The sequence below is a fragment of the Dendrobates tinctorius genome, unplaced genomic scaffold (genome assembly GCF_039654945.1).
Source record: "Dendrobates tinctorius isolate UK_male_01 unplaced genomic scaffold, ASM3965494v1 ptg000382l, whole genome shotgun sequence".
NCBI classification, from domain to species: Eukaryota; Metazoa; Chordata; class Amphibia; order Anura; family Dendrobatidae; genus Dendrobates; species Dendrobates tinctorius.
Window position 1 is genome coordinate 1,344,742 of NW_027362048.1, and position 19,929 is coordinate 1,364,670.

A 19,929-nucleotide genomic window follows, 5' to 3' on the forward strand; every position below is an offset into this window, starting at 1 on the left:
TTTGAATGACATATTGATCTACTCTCCTGATAAACAGGCTCACATTGGTCATATTCGGGCAGTTCTCCAAAGGCTTTGGGAGAACTGTCTCTTTGCTAAACTAGAGAAATGTTTATTTTTTGTTCAAGAACTGTCTTTTCTGGGATTCATTGTGTCTGCTGAAGGGTATCGCATGGATCCTAATAAGGTGCAGGCCATTGTCGAGTGGGTTTAACCTTGTGATTTGAAGGCTCTGCAGCGTTTCCTAGGATTCGCCAATTATTATCGTAAATTTATAAGGGGGTTCTCACAGGTGGTTAAACCCCTCACAGACATGACTCAAAAGAGGGCCGATATCAAGAATTGGTCAGCCGCAGCGATAGCGGCGTTTCAGTTTTTAAAAACATGTTTAATGTCTGCTCCGGTTCTTATTCAACCGGACCCGTCTGAACCATTTATTGTTGAGGTGGATGCCTCAGAGGTGGGGGTGGGGGCGGTATTGTCCCAGGGACCCGCCACTTTGACCAATTTGAGACCTTGCGCCTTTTTCTCGAAGAAATTCTCCCCTGCGGAGAGAAACTATGATGTTGGGAATCGAGAACTTCTGGCCGTAAAGTCGGCCTTTGAAGAATGGAGGCATTTTTTGGAGGGGGCTGTCTATCCTATAACCGTAATTACGTACCACAAAAACCTAGCTTACATTGAGTCAGCTAAAAGTTTGACTCCCAGACAGGCTAGATGGTCACTTTATTTTTCCCGATTCAACTTCTCGATCACTTTTCGGCCAGGATCCAAAAATGTCAGAGCTGATGCCTTGTCACGCAGTCTAGATCCGGTGTCCCCCCCCGAACCTCCATCCTCCATTCTTCAGCCTGGGGTGGTGGTGGCAGTTGTTTCTAATATGTTGGAACAGGAGATTCGGGAAGTGCAGTCTCTTGCACCTCCGGCTAAGCCGGTGGATAAACTTTTTGTGCCAGCACAGTTTCGTCTCAAGGTCCTCCGGGAGTTCCATGACTCAGTTCTGGGTGGACATCCAGGGATCTCGGCTACCCGGAAGGCCATTGCTAGAGTATTCTGGTAGTCTTCTTTAGCCTCTGATGTTGGGGAATATGTTGTGAGTTCATTTTCCCCTTCACCATTGAGGTCTGATGAACTCCCTCTTCTGGTGAAGGAAGGTAGTGAGGCTGATTACCAAGCATCTGGGCAGGATGATGATGACTGGGTGATGGGAAATGCTGACTGGATATAAGGCAGCCGACGCCCTTCTGCCTTGCTGGTGATCTCTCTGAGGGATTCTAGGAGCCCAGTCTGATTCCTGCTCCTCAAAAGCTAAGTTTTCTGTGCTGCTTTTTGCATTTGTGTTTTGGTTTTGTTTTTTCCTTGTTTTTCTGGATTTCTGCCATTCCCTGCTGGGGTGAGCTGAATTCCTTTTTGCTCTGTCTTCAGAAAATACCTGAGTACTGATATAGTCTTTTTGAAGCCTAGCGTCTTCAGGGCTTTTTTCCCTATCAGCTGTTGGCTCTTGTTTTGATAGGGTTTTGGCGGATTACAGACAGCAGCTTTTCTATCCTGTCCTATGTAGTTAGGCTGAGCAAACGATGGGGCCCAAGCTATCTTTCTATCTGTGTGAGTGTTTTTTCATCTTGCTTCACCGTCATATGTTGGGGGCTGCCTATTGCTTTGGGGTCTGCTCTGGGGCAGTTTAGATTTCCCTTTCTGTCTTTAGGCTATGTAGTTCTCCGGCTGTGATCGAGGGGTCTAGGGCACCGTAGGAACCCCCCACGGCTACTGCTAGTTGTTGTTGATAGGTTCAGGGGTCTGCAATCCGATAGCTGCCAACTTCTCTGGTTTTCTGGACTTAGCTAGTATTTCTGTTTTTGCCTCCTACGGTGACTCATTCATAACAGAATCACCAGCCATACCGCAGATCCTAGGGTACTCAATAGCAGGAAAGAATTGTGTAAAAAAAAAAAAAAAGTGTGTATATTTTTTCCTCTATATCTCTGAGGCCGTAGGGGGAATTTTTTTTCTCTCAATGGAGATAAAGCAATTGTCTGATCGTGTGGAGCAGCTCACTGTGGAAGTGTGGGGAATTTCCGCCTACCTTGCTCATTCACATGCTGCTGAACCAAAGATCCCTACTCCTGATGTGTTTTTTGGGGATCGGTCTAAATTTTTGAATTTCAAAAATAATTGTAAATTATTTTTTGCCTTGAAGCCTAACTCGTCAGGGAGCTCCGTGCAGCAGATTAAAATTGTCATCTCTTTGCTGCGTGGCAATCCCCAGGATTGGGCGTTTTCTTTGAAACCAGATGATCCTATTCTGGCTAATGTGAACGCATTTTTTTCAAGCCTTGGGGTTGTTGTATGACGAACCTAATGCTATTGATCAGGCTGAAAAGACCCTGTTGGCATTGAGCCAGGGTCGAGATTCTGCAGAATTGTACTGTCAAAAATTCCAAAAGTGGGCGGTCCTTACTACCTGGAATGATAATGCCTTGGCAGCTCTCTTTCGGAAGGGTTTGTCAGAAGCCGTAAAAGATACTATGGTGGGATTTCCTGTTCCCTCTGGTCTTGACGATTCTATGTCATGAGCCATTCAGGTTGATCGGCGTTTACGTGAACACAGGACTGCTCGAGAGGTGTTGCCACCTGTTGAACAAGTGTCTGAACCTATGCAATGTGATTGAGTTTTGTCCAGGGAGCAACGTCAGGAGTTCAGAAGGCGTAATAAGCTGTGTTTTTTTTGTGGAGATGCCTCGCATATTATTTCTGTCTGTCCTAAACGAGAGAAACGTTTTGCACACACGTTTTCTGTGGGTGGTGTTCAACCTAAGTTTCTTCTGGCAATTACTCTGATCTGCTCCCTGTCCACATTTTCCGCCAAGGCTTTTGTGGATTCGGGAGCAGCCCTGACCCTAATGGACTTGGATTTTGCTAAACGTTGTGGATTTCCGATGACACCTCTGCGGACACCTATCCCTTTGAGGGGGATTGATGCTACTTCTTTGGCGAAAAATAAACCTCAGTTTTGGACCCAGGTGGTAATGCGGGTCGCCCCAGACCATCAAGAAAATTGCAGATTTTTGGTGTTGCATAATTTGCATGATACCATGTTCTGGGGTTTCCCTGGTTGCAAATTCATAATCCAGTTTTGGATTGGAAATCTGTCTGTGGTGAGTTGGGGTTGTCGGTGTGCCCTTAGTGAGGCTCCGGTTTTTTCCACCTCTCCTCAGTTGCATGATGTTCCTGACTATTTGGCGGATTTTTATGATGTATTTAGTGAGAATGAGTCTGCGTCTTTGCCTCCTCATAGGAGTTATGACTGTGCAATTGAACTGAGCCCGGGGTGTAAATTTCCCAAGGGTCGGCTCTTCAATTTATCTGTACCCGAGCACGAGGCTATGCGATCCTATATTAAGGAGGCGTTGGAGAAGGGTCATATTAGACCATCCTCTTCACCCTTAGGTGCTGGGGTTTTTTTCGTGGCCAAAAAGGATGGTTCATTAAGGCCTTGTATTGATTATCGTGCCCTCAACAAAATTACTATTAAATATCAGTATCCGTTACCCCTGATTTTGGATCTATTCTCCAGAGTTAAAGGTGCTTGCTGGTTTACCAAGCTTGACCTCAGGGGGGCGTATAATCTTATCCGCATTAAGCATGGGGATGAATGGAAGACGGCGTTTAATACTCCGGAGGGACATTTTGAGTACCTGGTGATGCCTTTTGGGCTCACTAATGCCCTTTCTGTCTTCCAGTGCTTCATGAACGATATTTTCCGAGACTTTGAGGATACATTTTTGATTATCTATCTGGATGATATTTTGATCTTCTCCAAGGATTGGGATTCTCATGTGGAACATGTTCGGACTGTGTTCCGGACCTTGAGGGAGAATTCCCTGTATGTCAAAGGATCGAAATGCCTTTTTGGGGTACAGAGGATTTCTTTTTTGGGATTTATTTTGTCTCCGTCAACTATTGAAATGGACCCGGCCAAGGTACAGGCCATTTATGATTGGGTTCAGCCCACTTCTTTGAAGGCCCTCCAGAAGTTTTTTGGTTTTGCTAATTTTTATCGGAAATTTATAGCAAAATTTTCTAGTATTGCCAAGCCATTGACTGATCTGACTAAGAAGGGTGCTGATGTGTTGAATTGGTCTCCGGAGGCTGTTTCTTCCTTTCAGGAGCTGAAGCGAAGATTCACTTCTGCCCCGGTTTTGCGGCAACCTGATGTCTCACTCCCATTCCAGGTAGAGGTGGACGCTTCTGAGATTGGTGCAGGAGCTGTTTTGTCCCAAAAGGATCCTGTAACATCTAAAATGAATCCCTGTGCTTTCTTTTCCCGAAAGTTCTCTCCATCTGAACGTAACTATGATGTGGGGAATCGGGAACTGGGCATTTGAGGGTGGAGACATTGGCTGGAGGGAGCTAAACATCAAGTCGTGGTCCTCACTGACCACAAGAATTTGATTTATCTGGAGTTGGCCAAACACTTGAACCCTAGACAGGCTAGGTGGGCCTTGTTTTTTACACGTTTTGATTTTGTGGTCTCTTTTCTTCCTGGCACTAAGAATGTCAAGGCTGACGCTCTCTCTAGGAGCTTCTTTGCTGATTCTCCTGTGGTGACCAAGCCTGCTACCATCTTAGGCGAAGGGGTTGTTCTTTCTGCCATCTCGCCCGATTTGAGACGTGCTCTGGAAGAGTTCCAGGAGGACAAACCTGAGCGTTGTCCCAGTGGGAAGTTGTATGTTCCTGACCAGTGGAAGAAGAGAGTGATGTCTGGAGTTCATTGCTCTGCATTGGCTGGTCATCCAGGTATTTTTGGTACTAGAGATCTGGTGAGTCGGTCTTTTTGGTGGCCCGCCTTGTCTCGTGATGTCAGGAATTTTGTGCAGTCCTGTGGGACTTGCTCCCGGTCTAAACCTTGTTCTCGCTCTAGTGGGTGGTTGATGCCTTTGCCGGTCCCCAGGAGGCCATGGACCCATATTTCAATGGATTTCTTCTCTGATATGCCTGTCTCTCAGAGAATGACTGTTATTTGGGTGATTTGTGATAGGTTCTCTAAGATGGTTCATCTTGTACCACTCCCTAAGTTGCCATCTTCTTCTGAGTTGGTGCCCCTGTTTTTGCAACAGGTGGTTCGCTTGCACAGGATTCCTGAGAACATTGTATCTGACAGAGGATTTCAGTTTGTGTCTAGATTTTGGAGGACTTTCTGTTCCAAGCTGGGAATTCAGTTGTCCTTTTCTTCTGCTTTTCACCCTCAGACCAATGGGCAGATGGAGAGAACAAACCAGACCTTGGAGTCGTATTTGAGATGTTTTATTTCCGCTGATCAGGATGATTGGGTTTCATTTTTGCCCTTGGCCGAATTTGCTTTAAATAATAGAGCTAGTTCTGCCACTTTGATGTCACCTTTTTTTGTAACTTTGGGTTTCATCCTCGATTTTCTTCAGGGCAGGTAGAGCCTTCTGCCTGCCCAGGTGTTGACACTGTGGTGGAGAGAATGCACCAGATCTGGGACCAAGTGGTGGATAAGTTCTCTCTCTCCCAGGAAAAGGCCCAGCGGTTTTCCAACCGACATAGGACCATTGGTCCCCAGTTTAAGGTTGGTGATATGGTTTGGTTATCATCAAAAAATATCGCTATGAAGGTGGCTTCTCCTAAGTTTAAGCCTAGATTTATTGGACCTTACAAGATTTTGGAGATTATTGATCCGGTCTCTTTTCATTTGGCTCTTCCTGTCACATTTAAAATCCATAATGTGTTTCATAAGTCCTTGTTGAAGAGGTTTGTTGAACCAGTAGTTCCTGGGGTGGCACCTCCGGACCCTGTATTGGTTGAAGGTAACATGGAATATGAGGTAGAGAAGATACTGGATTCCCGTCTGGCTAGACGGAGACTCCAGTATTTGGTTAAGTGGAAGGGTTATGGTCAGGAGGATAATTCCTGGGTCTCTGCCTCTGATATTCATGCCAAAAGATTGGTGCGTGCCTTTCATCGGGCTCACCCTGATCGCCCTGGTGGCGTGGATGAGGGTTCGGTGACCCCTCCTCAAGGGGGAGGTACTGTTGTGAGTTCATTTTCCCCTTCACCATTGAGGTCTGATGAACTCCCTCTTCTGGTGAAGGAAGGTAGAGAGGCTGATTACCAAGCATCTGGGCAGGATGATGATGACTGGGTGACGGGAATTGCTGACTGGATATAAGGCAGCCGACGCCCTTCTGCCTTGCTGGTGATCTCTCTGAGGGATTCTAGGAGCCCAGTCTGATTCCTGCTCCTCAAAAGCTAAGTTTTCTGCGCTGCTTTTTGCATTTGTGTTTTGGTTTTGTTTTTTCCTTGTTTTTCTGGATTTCTGCCATTCCCTGCTGGGGTGAGCTGAATTCCTTTTTGCTCTGTCTTCAGAAAATACCTGAGTACTGATATAGTCTTTTTGAAGCCTATCGTCTTCAGGGCTTTTTTCCCTATCAGCTGTTGGCTCTTGTTTTGATAGGGTTTTGGCGGATTACAGACAGCAGCTTTTCTATCCTGTCCTATGTAGTTAGCTTGGGCCCCATCGTTTGCTCAGCCTATCTTTCTATCTGTGTGAGTGTTTTTTCATCTTGCTTCACCGTCATTATATGTTGGGGGCTGCCTATTGCTTTGGGGTCTGCTCTGGGGCAGTTTAGATTTCCCTTTCTGTCTTTAGGCTATGTAGTTCTCCGGCTGTGATCGAGGGGTCTAGGGCACCGTAGGAACCCCCCACGGCTACTGCTAGTTGTTGTTGATAGGTTCAGGGGTCTGCAATCCGGTAGCTGCCAACTTCTCTGGTTTTCTGGACTTAGCTAGTATTTCTGTTTTTGCCTCCTACGGTGACTCATTCATAACAGGAATATGTGTCTGCATGTGATGTTTGTGCCCGTGCAAAAACCCCCCATAACCGGCCGGCCAGGGAATTGGTACTACTGCCAATTCCTGAGAGACCATAGACTCATTTGTCCATGGATTTCATCACCAACCTTCCCCCCTCCAAGGGTAATACCGTCGTTTGGGTTGTGGTGGACAGGTTTAGTAAGCAGGCACATTTCGTACCTTTGTCAGCTCTACCTAATGCGGAAACATTGTCCAGATTGTTTGTTGAGCATGTGGTGCGGTTGCATGGGGTACCCTTGAATGTGGTGTCTGATAGAGGACTTTGTTTCCAGATTTTGGAGGGCTTTTTGTAATTTTCTATGAAATGAAGGTTGGGTATTGGTCTGTCCTTTTCATCCGCTTATCATCCATAGACTAATGGGCAGACCAAGCGGACCAATCAGTCTCTGGAGCAAATTCTGCGTTGCTTGACCTCAGCCCGACAGGATGATTGGTGTTCTGTGTTACCGTTGGCCGAGTTTGCGTTTAACAACTGCATTAACCAGTCTACGGGTACATCTCCCTTTTTCTGAAACTATGGGTTTCATCCTCATTTTGGAGAATTTTCCCATTTGAACTCTGGGTGTCGTGGGGCGGATGAGACTATCCAGCGGTTGGGGCAGGTGTGGCGGGAGGTCCAGAGTAACATTATGAAGGCCCAGGATAAATTTAAATTTTTTGCAGACAAAAAACGATCCACGGGACCGGTGTTTCAGATTGGGGATAAGGTATGTTTATCTACCAAGAATATAAGGCTCAAGGTCCCCCTCTGCGAAGCTTGGACCTAAGTTTATAGGTCCCTATGAAATTACCGAAGCGGTTAACCCGGTGGCTTTTCGGTTGCGTCTCCCGCCATCTCTACGGATCCCCAATGTTTTCCATAGGGCCCTTTTGAAACCTGTGATGTCCGGTGGGGAGGGATCATCAGCTTCCCCGCCACCGGTTTTGGTAGACGGGCAGTCTGAGTACGAGGTGGAACGAATTGTCGACTCTAGGTTGGTCCGTCGTGCCCTTTAATATCTGGTACATTGGAAAGGCTACGGTCCTGAAGAACGGTCGTGGGTTCCTACTCGATCGGTTCATGCGGATCGGTTGGTCCGGGCCTTTCACACAAAGTATCCTGAGAGACCTGGGGGTCCAGTGGCCCCCCATTGAGAGGAGGGTACTATCTTGATCCAGGATGGGGTTTCACTTTGGCCCGTCCTGGTCAGACAGGGGGTTAATTGTTTCTGCCTCTCACTGGCAGAGGGTGGCTATTTAATGCTCACTGGACCTAGGTCCGGTGTCAGTTATACTCCTGCCCTCAGCTGAGTTAGTTGACCTCTTGTGTACGTGTGCCTTGTGCCTTGTGCCTGATAACTTGTTGCTTGTTTAGTTTTAATCCGGTTCTGTCCCTGTTACGAGTTCTGCCTGTCCCTTTGGTACCGCACCGCCCTCTCATGTATGACCTCTGCTTGTCTGACCTGCGTTTTCCTCTCCTCTACTACAGTATTCCTGCAGTAGGTACATTACATCATCTGCAGTAGTAGGATGCTAAGCCCCACCCCCTGCAGTCACATGATGGTAGGTCCTGGTACTCCTTACTATCTTCCGTGCCTCAGGTCCTGTCTGCTTAAACCTTCACTACCGTATTGGGCCCCGTGCTCTCCCGCAGTGTCGGTAAGTCACCCTGCTCAGCCGTGGCAGTTGCCGACGCTGACAGGATTCTGACACTACCTCTGAGTCCCTCAGTCATTGTTCCATTTCATTATCCTCCCCCGAAGTCACCCCTTTAATATAGGAGATTGCAGATGATAGGCAACCTCTCAAGTACGCCTCACTTACACTTTTTGATTATGGTTTCTTTTTGATTATGCTGTGCACCGTAGACAATGAAGCATCAAGATCTCTGGAGACAGATTTGTAATCTTCAGATTCTGCTGATATTGTTCAACATTTTTGTTCTAAAGACAGTTCTCTTCTCCACTTTCTGTTCTCCACACTTAGCGTGGCACACACAGACACACAATGCAAGAATTGAGTCAACTTCTCTTTTTATTTGTTTTCGGGTGTGATTTACATATTACACTTGTTACTTGCCACAGGTGAGTTTGACTGAGCATCACATGCTTGAAACGAAGTTGCTTACTCACAATTTTGGAAAGGTGCCAACAGCTTTGTCCAGCCCATTGTTGGGGTTTTGTGTGAAATTATGTCCAATTTGCCTTTTTTTCTCTGTTTCTTTCTGTTCCAATAAACACAAAGGAAATACAGTAAATGTGTATAACAAAGCGTGTAATTGCTATACTTTCCTGGGAAAAATGCTTAATTTTATGAAACAATTTAAAGGGTGCCAACACTTTTGGCCTTGACTGTATAGTAATAATGTCCCCTATTCAGCCACCTATAATAATTATGTACCCAAAATTGTCCTCCTCCTGGCTCAAACATCGTAAATAATGTTCCCCATTATAGCGCCAATGTATCGCCCGCCAGGGCAATGGGGTACTCGGTACCGGGCCGGTATCTCAGAGGGAAGTGTCACAGTAGCAGTGACCCGGTCCGTGGCCCTGGGCGTCCATGTAAAAGGGGTGAAACGTGGCTGATTAAAGTTTATAAGTGGATAATACATGACGCCACCTGTGGTGCTCGGGAATGAAGGGGTTAAGCCGACGCTGCAGGCAGATCCTCTGGGACAGATGGTATAAGGCAGCAAGATATAATAGCTCCCCACAGGTAGAGCTGTAGTAGTAATAGGTGTTGAGGAAGAGGATGCAGTGTTAGGCACAGAGATGTACTGTAGCAGTGCTGAAGGGGTTGCAGGAAGAAGGCAATGACACAACAGTGTGCAGTTTCTGTTACCTTTACTTTGCTTTGCAAGTGCAGTCCAGGATCCAGATTACAGATGGAACAGGAGTTGGCCAGTCTGGAAGCAACTTAGGAATCTCTCTATGCAGATGGGTTGTGTAGTCTCCTTTCTAGCGCTTATCTGAGGTACATGCAGTACTGAGTTACACTGAAACTGAAGTTCCTCTTGCTTGCTCTCTTTTAGAACCCCCTTGTATGGCAGACAGCTGTAGCCTCCTTCTTCTGGCTCACACATTGCTGTTGTGCCTCCGAGTCTTATGTGGGAACAGAGCATTTACAGCTTCCTATTCCTCCGATTTCTGCTGCAGGAGCATCAGTATTCATACAACCTCGGAGACCGGACTCCGGACCATGCGCTACGCTAGAAGTGAGCCTGAACTCTGCTCAATCCTCCAGCTCTTCTCTCGTCCACACACTTCGCCCTCCTCACACAAACTGACTAACTTCCCCTTCCCGGCCCCCAGAAAGCAGCTCCTCCCCCAGTTTTGGTTCAGAGATCCCTCTGCTGGCCTGGAGTGGGAACCGTGCTGTGTATTGTATTTACCTGACATAGGGACCCTTTATTGCTTCCAAGCATGACATCACACACACTAGGAGAAAGTTAATGCCACTGTGGCGACCATACTCCTGGGGGCGCCACACCAACACTATAATAATATCCCTGCCCTGTCTCTAATACTGTGATAATGTACACCATACAAAAGCTGTTCAAATAGACATAAAAAAAGATTCTTATCACTTGTCTTTGTTTTCACACTAAACCAGATTCTCCTCCTCTTCCATGGCCGGCATAGTTGGGTGGAATGCAGTGATGTCATATGCCGCCTGCGATGAGATTCCTATGTCAGCTGCTGGCTCTGATAAACTAATGACTTGTCTAGGAATAGCAGAGCAGGGAGATGGTGGCTCTCTGCTCCTCAATACATTTCAACTGAGAATTCACATGGAACTTGAAATACTGCTTGCATCAACATGCCTCCTTCCTCCACAGGCTGGTGGTCACACCCCCTATGACCATGACCATTATGCCCCTGTCTAGCAGTAGTCCAAGGACTGTGTCAGCTATTGCAGCTAATCACCTTTGACATGAATTAATCATAGAATCATAGAATTGGGCTGAGCTGCAATACTAGACACATCCCATCCATACAGAAGTGTATTATTTCTAGAAAAAAAACTTTTTTATGATCATAGACAAACCAAATGTTTTATAAAATTGGGAATTTTCTAAAGAGTACCCAAAATTGTTTTCTTCTTATCAGTTCTACAAAGGATGACATGACTCCAACTGACGGTACAGAAAAATGCGATACAAAGTCTGAACTGCCACATTCTAGGACCAGGCCAAAGTCATATGGAAGAACCACAAGGAAAGACATAACAGACAAGTTTGGAGGGTGAGTATAACATGAGACACATAGAGATTACTAAATTTCAGAAAGTAACAGGAACAGAGAATTTAAAAAAAAATCATTTTAAATGTATTAGTCAACAATACCCAGACCAATAATTCGAGAATGGTTGATCAAGGCCAAAAACATCCAAATGGCCATCAAAATATTAGAAATTGAATTGCTTTTAATCATCAGTTTCTGTTAATTTCTCATACCTTTATTTTTTCACTGTTCTTTGAGCATATGCAAGCACTTCACTTATGTGAAATAATCAGTCTTGATTGTAATGGGAACATGTCAGCTGATACATGCTACCCAAACTGTGGGCAGCATGTATCAGCAACTGGCTGTACGATCACAGATATAGGTATGCTTTTAATAGCCGCCGGGCACCAAGCAGCGCGGGTGACAAGTCGTACAGACCGGCTCCTTGGCGACTTATCCCCACCCACTGGCAGTGACTAGCAAATCTCTGCCTATACACGGCCATTAAAAGCATGTTTGTCTCTGAAGTTCCTCAGTGTTTAAGAGACCAACATACATGGCTGTGATACTACAGCCAGTGACTGATACATGCAGCCCACGGTTTGGAAAGCATGTATCAGATGACAAAAAATAATTTGTAATATGGATTTGTACTGTATAGCACTTTGCATATATCCTACAACACAGGCAATACTGGTGAATATACTAATGATAGAGTGCTTAAGGCACTTGTTGCATCATTGCCAAGGAGACTCATGGCTGTACTAGCTCAAGGTGCTTCTACTCAATACTGAGTAAAGGGTCTGAATTCTTATGACCAAGTGATATTTCAGTTTTTGTTTTTTTTAATAAATTAAACTTTTTTGAATTTACCAAATGGCTGCAATGAAAGAGAGTGAAAAATTTAAAGGGGGTCTGAATGCTTTCCGTACCCACTGTGTATACAGCACCTTGAAAAAGTACTCATACCCCGTAAACATTTCCACATTTTTTGACTTTTTTTTGACATACAAATGTTTTTTATTGGGATTTTATGTGACATACCAAAACGAAGTAGCATATATTTATGAAGTGTTAAGGAAATGATACATGGTTTTCTTAATGTCCCCCTAAAGCCAGCCCATATCATAACTTACCCCTCGCAACACTTACTGTGGTGGAGGAAATAACACTCAGGGTTTTATATCACTGACGCGATTAGGCGTAGTGAAACATATCTCCCCTCTATTACATTACCAGTGACTGTCACATATTCCCCCCTCTGCCCAAAGCCAGGGGTTTTCACACCTTCACTGGATAAGCAGAGGAGTCTGGACAGGGCATCTGCGTTCCCATGCAGCTTCCCTGGTCTGTGCTCTACATGAAAATTAAAATCCTGCAGTGCTAAAAACCATCTCGTCACCTGGGCATTCTTCCCCTCATCCAGATCAGGGGCGCATGATGTGATACTAGCCTGAACTTACAGCCCAGCAGGAAGTACCTCAGGCTGTCAATCGCCCATTTGAGGGCCAAACACTCTTTGTCTGCGATGGCATAATTCTTCTCACAGGAGGAGAGTTTCGTACTTAGGTATAGGACTGGCTGTTCGTCGCCATCTATTAATCTGTTACCTGGGACAGCACAGCTCCAAAACTGACTTCAGAGGCATCTGTTTGGGGCACAAACTCCTTAGTGAAATCCTTGTAGACCAAACGGCATTCTGGTATAATGTAAGCATTTATCAGGTGTAGAGAAGGCCATCTTCTCCTTGGCCCTTGGGGACAGGAGAATCTGCCAGTACTCCCTCGTTAGGTCCAGGGTGGTGATGTATTTGGCCGACCCTAGCCTCTCAATGAGCTCATCCACCCGGGACATTGGCTATGCATCCAACTTAAACACCTCATTGAGCTTCCTATAATCGTTACAGATGTGCCATCCTCCATTCTCCATAATCACAAGAACAACAGGGCTGGGCCAACTGACTCCTTGATAACGCCCAGGCTCAACATTCTCCTCTCCTCCTTGGAGATCCCCTCACGGTGTTCTTCTGGAATCTGATATTGCTTCTGGTTCACCCTCACATGTGATTCATTCAGGATTTCATGCTCCACAACCCTCGTACAACCTGCCAGCTCCGCAAACAGGTCCTGGTTCCGCTGAAGCAGCTCATGGGACTGTTGCTTCTGGGCCGGTGACAGTGTCTCTGCCACTGTGATATCCTCGTCCCTGGCTTCAGGACTGGCCCCTAGGTATGGTGCTTCTTCCGGATCCCTGTCTCGACATTGAATATACCCGGGGTATATTCTGGCCCAGAGGGGTATAAACTGGCCTCGGCCAATTTATACCCCAAGGTATAGTTTGGCCTAGCCAGAATATACCCGGAGTATAATCTGGTCTAGGCCACTTTAACTCCGGGTATATTCTGGGTGGGGGGGGTTAATCTGGCCTGCTACACCAGTATTAACAACTGCTCTACCAGTTTGTCTCTCAGCTTAGTGACCCGCTACAACAGCTCTCCATTTAATGCAAAATACAGATACATGGTGTCAGCCCCTGGCTCTTGGGCAACCCCATTTATCATGGTCACATTTTCGAAAGCTCCTTTTAAGGTAAGATGCCGCATTTGAGCAGTCCTAAAATTTCCCCCATAAACCCCCCAGTTCAGGAATCTTGGCATCACTGATCACCATCTCATCCTCGTCACCAGCCAGGACAAACAAGGGGATTTCATCCACTTCCAACTTGTCGGGATCCTGTCAGCGCCGGCGTGCAGCCTCCGCTGAGCAGGGACTCACCCTCACTGTAGGGGGGGCCGGGGTCAGGTACAGCTGGAAAGTACAGATACACAGGACCTGTGGACGCTGAAGTTTAGCAAGTAGTCACAGGACCTACGGTCATGTGACTGCAAGGGGGTGGGGCTTAGCGTGCTGCTTTCAGAGATGGCAGGACACTATACAGAATTACTCAGAGTCAGGCAAAACGGAGGTCATACACAGAGATATCCGTAAAGTACCAGGGATGAGACAGAACGGATAGTCAGGGCCAAGCAGAAGTCAAAACCAAACAGACATAGAAGGTACCAAGCAGAATCCAAAGCAATATCCAGAGAACAGACTGAGTCGTACACAGAGAATCAAGCAACCAGAACACAGCACAAACACACCCAGGGGTCACCACACAATGCCAAGGGCGAAAGTATAACTGATGGGGATGGGAGCGTCCTGAGGCTAAGCCTCTCCCAGAACCAGGGAGAGGCCACAATCATAGCCCCAGGTGTGCAGGTAAGCCTGTATTGGGATCACAACCTTTAACCCCAGAAATGCCAGTCATCAGCACTGGTTCCAGACATTAACCCCACGTGTGCGAGTCAAACCCGCACTGAGATCATGACAGTACCCCGCTCTCAATGGGGGGCCTCTGGACCCCCAGGCTTGCCCGGGTACTTAGCATGGAAAGCCCGCACCAGGCGATCAGCATGCATCAACCAGGCCGGTACCCAGGACCTGTCTTCCGGTCCATACCCCTTCCAATGAACCAGGTACAGTACCGACCGCCGTACCAACCTGGAATCTACGACATGACCAACCTCTTACTCCACCTGCACCTCGACCAAAACAGGAGGAGCAGCGGACTTGGAGTCTCACCGGACTGCTTCAAAAGGTTTCAGTAGAGATTTGTGGAAGACGTTAGGGATCTTGAAAAAGGGTGGAAGGCACAGCCTATACACCACTGGATTAATTTTTTCCACAATCTTGTATGGGCCAATGAATTTGGGCTCCAACTTAGCTGAAGGAACCATCAACTTAATGTTTTGTGTGGAGAGCCAAACCTTGTCTCCAACCTGAAACGTGGGCCCTGGTGCTCGTTTCCTGTCCTCGAAAAACTTATACCTGCCCTGAGACCTAGATATACTCCGCTGAGCTTCTGCCCACGTATTCTGTAATCGCTGAACAGAGCCCTCAGCCCCGGGACACCCCGAGTCCAGACGAGAAAACTCACCAAAATGAGGACTGAACCCATAATTGATCAAAAAAGGAGTCATACCCGTGGATTGACTCACCCGACTATTGAAGGCAAATTCAGCCAACGGCAGTGCATCGCACCAGTCATTCTGTCTAGCAGAGGTTAGACACCTGAGGATCTGTTCCAGGGACTGGTTAGTGCGCTTTGTCTGCCCATTGCTCTCAGGATGGTATGCAGACGAAAAGGACAGAGACATTCCTAATTTTTTGCAGAAAACATGCCAAATCCTAGCCACAAACTGCACACCACGATCAGACACCACATTAAGGGGTACCCCATGCAACCGGAGCACATGCTGCACAAACAACCTGGACAACGTTTCAGCTGACGTAGTGCGGACAGGGGTACAAAATGAGCCAGCTTAGAAAACCTGTCCACCACTATCCATACCACTGTATTACCCTTAGATGGAGTGAGATTGGTAACAAAATCCATGGATAAGTGAGTCCATGGTCTTTCGGGCACTGCCAAAGGCATCAGCTTCCCTGCCGGCCGGCTATGAGAGCTTTTAGAACAAGTGCAGACCCCTCAACCAGCAAAGAATTTTTTTATGTCCGAACCAAGGGTAGGCCACCAAAAGATCCTAGCCACTGCCAGATGCGTGGCTGAAATACCAGGGTGAGCACTCAGCTTGGCTTCATGGAACTCCTGCAAGAGTTTCAGGCGAAGTTGCTCTGGGACAAACAACTTCCCCTCCGGCTTGGCTGCCGGCGCCCGCGACTGGGCCCCCTGAATCTCCCGTTCCAATTCAGACGAGAACTCTGCTATCACAACCCCAGGATGAAGAATGGAGGACGGTGGCTCAGGGGGCGACACCGACTGAAAACTGCGCGATAAGGCGTCAGCCTTGACATTCTTAGACCCTGGACGAAATGTAATTGTAAACTGAAAACGGGGGAAAAAAAAGTGACCAACGGGCCTGTCTGGGTGTTAGTCTTTTAGCAGACTCAATGTATGACAAATTTTTGTGATCCGTGAACACCGTAACTGGGAGACTGGCCCCCTCCAAAAAGTGCCTCCAGTCTTCAAACGCCAATTTGACCGCAAGAAGCTCTCTATTGCCTACGTCGTAATTTCTTTCCACAGCAGAGAACTTCTTGGAAAAGAAAGCACATGGCCTGAGGTTGGTTAGAGTGGCAGGCCCTTGGGACAACACCGCCCCCACCCCCACCTCGGAGGCGTACACTTCTACGACGAATGGTTTGGACGGATCTGGCTGTACTAACACGGGAGCAGACATAAAGCTTCTTTTCAGGGTCGCAAAGGCCTCCTTTGCGAGAGAGGACCAGTTTCTCTCATCCGCACCTTTACAAGTAAGATCTGTGAGTGGTTTGACCACCTGTGAAAAACCCCAAATAAATTTGCGGTAATAATTGGCAAACCCCAGGAAGCGCTGAAGACCCTTAAGGTCTCGGGGTTGCACCCAATCCGCAATGGCCTACATCTTCTTGGGGTCCATGCGAAAACCCTCACAGGACACAATTAATCCCAAAAAAGACAATTCTTGAACAAAAAACACACATTTCTCCAATTTGGCATACAGATGATTTTCCCTCTGTCTTTGGAGAACAGTTCGTACATGATTCAGATGAGATTGACTGTCGGGAGAGTATATCAGAATATCGTCTAAGTAAATAACAACAAAATGACCAATGAGATCCGAGAATACCACGTTGATGAAATTCTGAAATATGGCTGGGGCATTGGTAAGACCAAATGGCATGACTAAATTTTCAAACAGTCCCTCGGTCGTGAGGAGCGCGGTGTTCCATTCATCCCCCTCCCGGACCCTTATCAAATTATATGCCCCCCGAAGATCCAGTTTGGAGAACCATTTTGCCCCTGAAAGTTGGTTACACAAATCGGGAATCAACGGAAGGGGGTACGTATTTCGTACAGTAATCTTGTTGAGCTCACGAAAATCGAGGCAGGGACGTAAACCACCATCTTTTTTCTTTACAAAAAAAATCCCTGCCGCCACAGGTGAGACTGAGGGATGTATGTGTCCTTTGCGAAGACTCTCAGCAATGTAATCTTTCATGGTCAAGCACTCAGGGCCAGATAAATTAAACAGACAGGCTTTAGGCAATTTAGCCCCCGGGACTAACTCGATAGCACAGTCAAAGGGTCTATGTGGCGGCAACGTGTCGGCCTCGCTTTCAGAGAACACATCTTCTAATTCTTTCAGGTACTCCGGAATACCTTCCAGCTCGACAGATGACACAGATACAGATTTGACAGGTTCAACCGATAGTGCAGACTTATCACATAACATCGAATCATTAAACCCCCACTGAACAATCTCCCCCCGTTTTCCAGTTAATGACTGGGTTATGGCGTTGTAACCAGGGCATGCCCAACACCAATCCTGCTGGTAGATTGTCCAGAACCAAACAACTTAATTTTTCCACATGGGTAGCGCCCACTTTGAGCGAAAACAAGTCAGACATAAAGAGAATTCCCTCTTTAGTGAGGGGGAGGAGTCAATGGCCACCACTTTGATCGGAACCTTAAGTCTAACTGTCCCTATCTTACAGCGTGAGATCAATTGGGAGTCAATGAGATTGATGGATGATCCGCAGTCCACGAAGGCTGTAGAGGGAAAAAAACAACCGTTCACTAACAGTTCCACATGAAGCAACACCTTAGAAAACAAGGAAAAGGGTACCTGAGGGTCTGAGTAGTCTCCCCGCTGACTACCCAGACTTAGTCGTTTGCCGTCGACCGGGTTGAGGATGAACAATCAGGACACTCCCTTTTCCAATGTCCCGTTTTACCACAGTAGAAGCATAACTGCTTTTCTCTCTGGCGTTGTCTCTCCTTTTCCTTCAGGGAGAGAGCCCCTACGTCCATGGGCACAGAAACAGTCTCTTTTCCACTAGGGAACAATGGAGTCTCTGCCTGCATCAGCCCCCTGGCCCACAGCCTGCGGTCCATCCGGACGTCCTGGGTTATGGCGTCCTCGAGTGAGTTAGGTGGGGGATGTAATGCCAAGGCATCCTGTAACCGCTCGGACAAGCCTCTGTGAAAGAGTCCTCGGAGTGCGGCATCGTCCCAAGAGACCTCTGCGGCCCAGCGGCGGAATTCTGTACAAAACCACTCAGCTGAGTGTTCCCCTGACAGACACTCATCACCATGACCTCTGCCAATCGCACTCGGTCCGGCTCATCATATATGTGCCCGAGGGCCTCAAAAAACGCATTCACAGACACTCTCTCAGGGGCAGTGGGAGGAAGGGAGAAAGCCCAAGCTTGTGGGGACCCTCTTAACAGAGACATAATGACCCCAACCTTCTGACTTTCATCCCCAGAGGAATGTGGCCTCAAACTAAAGAAGAGTTTGCACCCTTCCATGAAGACCCTGAACTCCTTTTTGTTCCCAGAAAAGAAATCAGGCAGTTTAACAGGTGGTTCTGGGGACACCAAAACAACATCACTCGCCCCAGCCCCCAGAGACCCAGCAGCTAAAGCCCCCCGCACTGTCTCAGAAACCTGCTGCTGAGAACGAGCCAGAGCTTGCTGCTCCAGAGATAAACCCTGAAACATCTGACTCAGATTTTTCATTTGCTCAGCAAGAGATTGTATGGGATCCATAATTCTCAGCAGAGAAAGAAAAAAAAAAAACCAAAAATTTAATGGTCAGTTATAATGTCGGGATCCTGTCAGCGCCAGCGTGCAGCCTCCGCTGAGCAGGGACTCACCCACACTGTAAGGGGGCCCGGGGTCAGGTACAGCCGGAAAGTACAGATACACAGGACCTGTGGACGCTGAAGTTTAGCAAGCAGTCTCAGGACCTACGGTCTTGTGACTGCAAGGGGGCGAGGCTTAGCGTCCTGCTTTCAGAGATGGCAGGACACTATACAGAATTACTCAGAGTCAGGCAAAACGGAGGTCTTACACAGAGATATCAGTAAAGTACCAGGGATGAGACTGAACGGATAGTCAGGGCCAAGCAAAAGTCAAAACCAAACAGACATAGGAGGTACCAAGCAGAATCCAAAGCAATATCCAGAGAACAGACCGAGTCATACACAGAGAATCAAGCAACCAGAGCACAGCACAAACACACTCAGGGGTCACCACACAATGCCAAGAGCGAAAGTATAACTGACGGGGATGGGAGCATCCTGAGGCTATAAGAAGCCTCTTCCAGAACCAGGGAGAGGCCACAATCATAGCCCCAGGTGTGCAGGTAAGGCTGCACTGGGATCACAACCTTTAACCCCAGAAATGCCAGTCATCAGCACTGGTTCCAGACATTAACCCCACATGTGCGAGTCAAACCCGCACTGAGATCATGACACAACTGTGATGGAGTTCACTCAGGTTTGGACAGGCTCGTCTCTGGGACATTTGGTATCCCCGACTTCCCCAACAAGTCCCAGAATAGGCTAAAGTCCCGCCCTATTATCACATGGTGTAGCAAATCCTTAACCACCCTGACCTCATGCGACTAAAAGCCACAGTTAGTTTTTATAGTCACTCTGGCGACGGGATAGTCCTTGGCATCCCCATGGATACAGCGGACACCCACATTTTTCCCTGGGACCAACTGATGGGGGAGCGTGGCCCTTATCAGGGTCACCAGGCTTCCTGAGTCTAACAGTCCTGACACCAGCACTCTGTTTATGGTCACACGACATGACTGCAGCCCCTCTCCAGGCTGATAGTCCACACTGCAGGCTGGATATGCATAGTAGGAGCAGCGCCTCCCTAGGCTGCAATCCATCTTTTCAGGGACAAGGGACAACAGACGGCTATATGTCCTGGACCGTGACATCTCCAGCAAAGAAAGTCTTTCCCCTTGGCCTTTGACTACCGCTCAGTAA

At 47.3% G+C, this 19,929-nt stretch overlaps 1 protein-coding gene across 1 annotated transcript in view; it reads left to right on the plus strand.

The window, feature by feature from the left end:
* LOC141075947 (uncharacterized) overlaps positions 1-19,929 on the plus strand; it is a 148,246-nt gene that overhangs the window by 59,122 nt on the left and 69,195 nt on the right. Inside the window, exon 2 of the mRNA XM_073563138.1 lies at positions 10,983-11,117. Within this exon, the coding sequence (XP_073419239.1) occupies positions 10,983-11,117 (135 nt within the window). The remainder of the gene's footprint in view (positions 1-10,982; positions 11,118-19,929) is intronic.